The 6,520-nt window shown below is 30.6% G+C and overlaps 1 protein-coding gene across 1 annotated transcript; it reads left to right on the top strand.

The window, feature by feature from the left end:
• The first annotated feature begins 568 nt into the window (after positions 1-568).
• Positions 569-2,826, top strand: LOC112011871 (bidirectional sugar transporter SWEET3). Its single transcript, XM_024044210.2, has 6 exons — positions 569-707; positions 801-837; positions 972-1,194; positions 1,678-1,839; positions 2,231-2,350; positions 2,468-2,826. The coding sequence occupies exons 1-6, from the start codon at positions 671-673 to the stop codon at positions 2,636-2,638; spliced, it is 750 nt and encodes a 249-aa protein (XP_023899978.2). The 5' UTR covers positions 569-670; the 3' UTR covers positions 2,639-2,826.
• Positions 2,827-6,520: the final 3,694 nt, after the last annotated feature.

Below are 6,520 nucleotides of genomic sequence, written 5' to 3'. Positions count from 1 at the left end.
TTGCACTAGAGAACCAAAACAAGTAGCAATTGCCAACGTGCGGTTTCTCTAATTCTATGCCAAAAACTAACCAGAGTGTACAGGTAGCTTTCAATTGAAACAAATTTAAACAAAAGCCCCACATGACATCCACGAGTTTACAATGACGTACACAACATTTCTTTTTCCTTTCAATTTTTACAAGAGTAATGTTATAGACAAAAAAAAATTAAAAATAAAAATAAAAATAAAAATTATAACAGTTGAATTAGCAACCTTTTATTTTTATTAATTCTTATTTTTATAACTATTTTTTGACCTATTACTAACAATTTGCTATACCAACTTGGTGTGAAAATTTTCATCAAATTTTTTGTCAAACTTTTCTCTTTCTCTAGAAAAATGCTGAAAGTACAGTTAATTTTATTACAAAATATTTATAAACTGACGTGATTAGCGCCCCTTTAACAATTTAATAAATAAATTTTTTGATTTTTTTTTTTTTTGGGTGTGATTTGTATGGTTTATACCCCTTAAACATATTCTATTGTTCCCTGTTCACCAGTCTCCCCATATATATATCCCCTCCCGGTGTCTAAAATTAACACAGCATTCTTAGGTACTTGCTTATAGACTCTGGTTGTTGGGACCATTTCTTCATCTTAGAATTGTCTTTCCAAGGCAAAAAAACATGGGAGATAAGTTGCACCTGGCAATGGGAGTCATGGGTACTTTCTTCTTTTCTTGCTTTCTCAGCTTAATCAGTATTTTTGACCAAAAAGTTCACCTACTAATCGTTCTTGACTTCTGTTTGCTTGCAGGAAATGCTACTTCTTTGTTACTTTATACTGTGCCCATGTAATATTTTCGACATGCTGTTCTTCTTATTCAATTCCAATTAGCAATACTTGATAGATTTGAACCACTTGATCGAACATTTAACTTATATATATATATATATATTTCTATTTTGGGTTTCTCTATGTTTCCAGATTAACTTTTGCAAGAGTCATAAAGAAGAAAAGCACAGAGGAGTTTTCATGTGTTCCATACATCATTTCACTATTTAACTGTCTCCTTTATACTTGGTATGGATTGCCAGTCGTAAGCAATAGGTGGGAAAATTTCACTGTAGTTTCCACCAATGGTATAGGGATTCTTCTTGAGTTCTCCTACATTGCCATCTATTTCTGGTACGCTCCTGCTAAAAATAAGGCAAGTTCCACACTTCATCTCTAATAGCAAATTTCTGTCTGTATACTTGTTATATTATTCATAATTTTTAATAACTCAACAAATTTTACAATATTTTGCTCAGTTGCTAAGATATCAAGTTGTGATTGATGTACGCATTGTCACTAATTATTATCTAATCAAAATATGCAACCTCCAACATGTTATAAAATTTGTTATGTACATATATAGTACTGTTGTATACTCCATTATTATTGTCATTATTCTTACGCATACATATGCTGAGAGGTATTAGCCAAGTTCTTCATTTGTATTCAGTTGAGCATGTATGCATGTTGAACAGGGTGCCTTATTTCTAATTTCATGCAAGTTGTATATATTTTGTGGCAAACATATATAGGTTCTCCATGTTGCTATATTAAAATAGTGCATACATGCATATACATTTATACATTTAGGTGTAGATTAATATTGATCTTGATGTTTGAAAACCATGGGGTGCAGAAGAAGGCAGCTATGATATTGACACCTGGTATTGTGGTCATCTGCATCACCATAGTTATCTCAGCTTTTGTTTTCCATGATCACCGTCATCGAAAGATATTTACTGGGAGTGTAGGGCTGCTGGTTGCTGCAGCAATGTATGGTTCTCCACTGGTGGTTATGGTGAGTCATCGTATCACTTAATCTGATCTGATGAAAGTGTTCTTTGGAGCAACCTAGCAAAGTGTACAACATGGAACTTTTTGAATGACGCTACAGATTTTATTATATGAACTTTACAAATTGATGTATTATCTTTTTTAAAACACCAAACAAAAAAATAATTAAGAAATTTTTTTTCTTATATTACTAATGTGACACTGATTATATTTATTTTCATGTTAGTAAAATTAGCAAATTAACATTTTTTTATTAATATTTCAAATCCGCAAATGATATTACAGATACGCATGCTACTTTATTCTAAGTTCATATATATCTTTTGTTAATTAATTTTTTCATTACTAGACAAAATATGTTGTTACTATCAGCATATAACTTTATTCTATTGCAGAAGCAAGTGATAGCTACGAAGAGCGTGGAATTCATGCCATTCTACTTATCCTTGTTCTCATTCCTAGCAAGTTCATTTTGGCTGGCTTATGGACTAGTGAGCCACGAGCTATTTCTTGCGGTTTGTCTCATAATTAAACTCATCTAGTTTCTTTATTGTTGAAACAACAACTTCTAGAGCTCATAAAACTTACATTAGACCTAGGATTTTCTAACTTGAATTTCTAAACTTGGGCAGGCTCCAAATCTGCTTGGTAGTCCCTTAGGCTTCCTTCAACTTGTGATCTACTTTAAGTACAGAAAGTGGGGAGTTGTAGGAGAACCAGAAAAAGTGGATTTGGAAAAGGATGGTGAGAAATCAAAGCAGCTGCAGCCTGTGATTAATGACAGTACTGGTGGCAAAAGTTGAAGGAATTTACTAAGAAATGATTGGGTTTCGCTTTATCTACTAGTTGTGTCCCAAATTATGTATAATTGGTCCCTATGAATTGTAATTCAGGACAGTTCATGCATCAATGCATGTATGTTACTACATACAAGCAGATTTATCCATAATAGACATATATATATATATATATATATGTTGTCTTTTATATAGTGGTTTGTGCTGTTCCCAGAGTTTTGTTCTGTGTAAGGAACTTTATTCTAGTAAGCAATACATTTCAATAAAGCTGCAAAGAAGGTAGCAATTACAACCTATCATATATATCATCTTCTTTTCTTTTGTCATGTGTATGCAAAACTTACTTTTAAAGACTTGAGCCATGACTCTTTTCTCTAACTCACAAGAATTTTGTACTTGTAAAGTGATTATTACGCTAAAGGTGCATAATAATTTTTACATATGCGATGTGAAGCATACTAAAGGTGTGTTTGGATACCACTTATTTTGCTAAAAGTATTGTAAATAAATGTAAAAGTTAATTAAAATAGTACAATGAGGCTCATGAATAGTACTAAAAAATGCAGGGGAACTCATGAATAGAAGCAAAAATAAGTTAAATAGTAAAATAATTTTATTTTTTAATCTCCACCCAAATACACACTAAGTGTGCAATGTCATAAAAGGAAAATATGTTTTCTCATGTATCATGGCATGAAACCAGCGATGTGCTGCCAAAGATAGAATCTCACAAACAACGAAAAAAGGAATGAGAGAGAGAGAAAAAGAAGAAGCATCTTGCGCTGATCATAGTCATAGAGAGTGACTTTGTTCATTCTTTCTGTTCTAAGAAAACCATTTCGTCAAATTAGGTGTAAAACAAAGAACAATGACATAACATAAATTCTGAGATTTAGCTATGCTTAGAACAAAATAAACTGAATTCAGTGTTAAAAAAATAATAATAATAATAATAAAAATAATGTATCCATTTGAAAAATAAAACTCGTAAATGAATTATGAATTCATATGCCCGTAAAATGTCCAAATGCAATCCTCTTTGCCTACTCATTGCAATTACAAGTGCATTCTGGATATCTTTGTAAAAATTTATGTTTGCTCTTACATATATTTCGACAATTAGACTCCAATTAAAGCCATGAAAGATAGGAATGACTTGGCAGAGATATATTTAATATTTGGCGTTTGTTTGTCAAATCACAAAGCCAACCGCCAATTTGAATAATTTTTATTACAATCATAACTAGACATGAGAAGAATAAAAGATATATCCTCTTTGGCTTTGCATATATTGAACATAATTTTGAAGAAGAATATGTCCTAAGAACCCATTCAGCATCTACAAATGCAAATAACCCGCCATCATCCAATATGCCCGATGACCCACTACTACGCAATTAAAAAGAAATAGAAAACTCAAACTCTAAAACAAATCAAGAACTGAATTTGGAATATATATTGTGTCACCATGTATATGGGCCGTTGTTTAAGAACTTGCGGCGTGAGTTGAACCCATTCACAACCAATTGAAAAGAATCAGTTCTAACACAACCATATATACCTTGTCAGAATTTTAATTAGTCTTAGTCAAATTTCAGGTGAAAAAATCAAGTGTTAAAAGGGTTTTTTTTAAATGTTACAAACTTAGAAAAAGTTATTTGTAAGGAGTTGAAAGAAGATATTTGATCAAGCGGATCAGAATCAGAATTCGGTCGAGCAATCATTTAAGTCAGACGAAAACTTCATGAGACTCTTACTCAACCCTCACTTAAGCAAGATTATAGAACAAGAAATCCTAATTCTACACGAAGTCTAATTGGAGGCAAATAACCTACTTTTATGAAAAAAAATTTAGGACCACACAATTTTATGCCCATAACTTTGTCATAATTCTAATGTGTGAACCTCATTTCTGAAGATTTAAACCTCGGTCATCTTCCCCTCACACCTTACAAATATTTATACTTGTAAAGTGACTACCACACCAAGAGAACGTGGTGGTATAATAATTCTAATATGTCGATTGAGAGTAATAGAGAAAAAATAGTTAGTTCATTTGAAATTGACAAGCAACCAATCACTCATAGGACAATTATGAAAAACGTGGTCCAGATCCTAGAATTACTCTACCTTTATATTATCATATACTTCTTGATGCACAACTTTCTTTTAACTTTCAAAACAAAAGAAAGTTGCAAACCAAAGTAGATTATAAAGTGCCTTCCCTTGGGAGTAAAAGTCGAAAAAACCTTGTGTTTTTTCAACCTCAGGAGCCAATATGTGAGCTAAGTTGTTTTCCTTAAAACCACATAAGTATATCTAGTGAGTTCATTTGGTGATCTCTCCTAGAGAGTTCTTTGGAGTATTAGAGTTTTGGTAGTTGCCATAAAGTTCGTTCGTGGAGGAGGTTTCTATAAAAGAATTGTGGAGTACTTGGCCATTATAGTGGGAGGCGAATTAATGGGTCATTTGTTAGGCTTGCATATAGATAAGCCAAAAAGTTTTTGTAGGTACTAATTGAGGTATTCATTTCTTCTTTAGTGAATTTCCTACAAGATTGGGTACCCACAAAGTGGCTTTTTATTTTTTATTTTCTATTGAGGAGTTATTTAAATGTTTTCAACTTTATCAACAAACTAGTAAGGGTTGCACATGCAAGGCACATGCTAACCCTTGAGTGAAAAATTTTAGATAAATTTTTTTTTTTTTAAGTAGTATCAAATCATGTATTTAAATTTATAATAATTATTTAACATATGATTATCTATTTAGTATAATAATTTCTTAGAACCTATTACTAAAGACAATATCTACTCACAAAAAAAATCTACTAAGAATGATAACAAATGTTGTCATCTGCCAACAATAAACAACTAAGTTTTGATAAAATATTGTCACAATATTTAAATTTTCACAATAAATGATAACATATGTTACAATTGAAACTCTTCATCAAATTAAATACCTAAAACCATTTGCAATGAATATTTTATTATTCCTACTCCCTTCTTTATCATTTTATTTTATGAGCCTAACTACAATGGTTAGCTTACTTAATTTTTAATGAGCACCTTTTTAAGAAAGAAAAGAAAAAAAAAATAACAAAAGACATATGTCATTAAAGTTTCTATAAGACAAAATTATAAATCTAGAAGATTTAAACCTCTAATAAATTAGTGTTCTCTAGGTAACAAATAAAATATCATAGATCACCATTTTTACTTTTTAAGTATGACTAACACATAAAACTCAAATACATAAAGAAAATTTTTAGGACATTAAAATTTAGTGAGGCATTTTAGATATTGCACAATGAAATATTCTAAGAATCGTAAGATTTTGTTAAAATTTAACTAAGAGAGTGACAACAAGGACTATATGCTTGTGTACAAAATATAAAGGAGGAAATTATTCAACTTTAAAGTTGGGGAAAAAACTATTCCAAACATAAAGGGGGAAAGTACTTTTTTCTATAAACTATATGTTTTTTAGTTTAAACAATATGTTAAAAAACCCAAGAAAACTATCCGTAAAACTATGAATTTTGACTCAACAAAATGGCTAAAAACAAAAGTTAGGAACACAATAAATGTCATGATATTTTCTTAATACCTTTATTTTAGCTATAATGGGCCCTAGTATGATATTTTATAATTTTATTTTAAAATAATGCTACATCCACAACATTTTCATAGCAAATTAATCCTAAATGGTAAATTGTTATTGATTTTTAATTGGGGCAAGCACTTTAAACTATGCATTAAAAAAATCAATAGAAGAAAATTGTGCATGAAACAGTGAATTTTTGCTCACTTAATTTGACTAAAAAAAAAAGTTTAGGAACACAACAAAATGTCACAATATTTTTACAATACCTTTATTTTCAGC

Source organism: Quercus suber, unplaced genomic scaffold (assembly GCF_002906115.3).
Source record: "Quercus suber isolate HL8 unplaced genomic scaffold, Cork oak 2.0 scaffold_291, whole genome shotgun sequence".
Taxonomy (NCBI): Eukaryota; Viridiplantae; Streptophyta; class Magnoliopsida; order Fagales; family Fagaceae; genus Quercus; species Quercus suber.
This window is presented reverse-complemented; position numbering and strand designations above follow the sequence as displayed.

Bases quoted from the DNA above. Each gene is read 5' to 3' on its own strand.
- LOC112011871 (XM_024044210.2), top strand. From the start codon at position 671: ATGGGAGATAAGTTGCACCTGGCAATGGGAGTCATGG. The intron at 1,195-1,677 runs GCAAGTTCCACA...CATGGGGTGCAG, and splicing joins ACGCTCCTGCTAAAAATAAG to AAGAAGGCAGCTATGATATT. The intron at 1,840-2,230 runs GTGAGTCATCGT...ATTCTATTGCAG, and splicing joins GTTCTCCACTGGTGGTTATG to AAGCAAGTGATAGCTACGAA.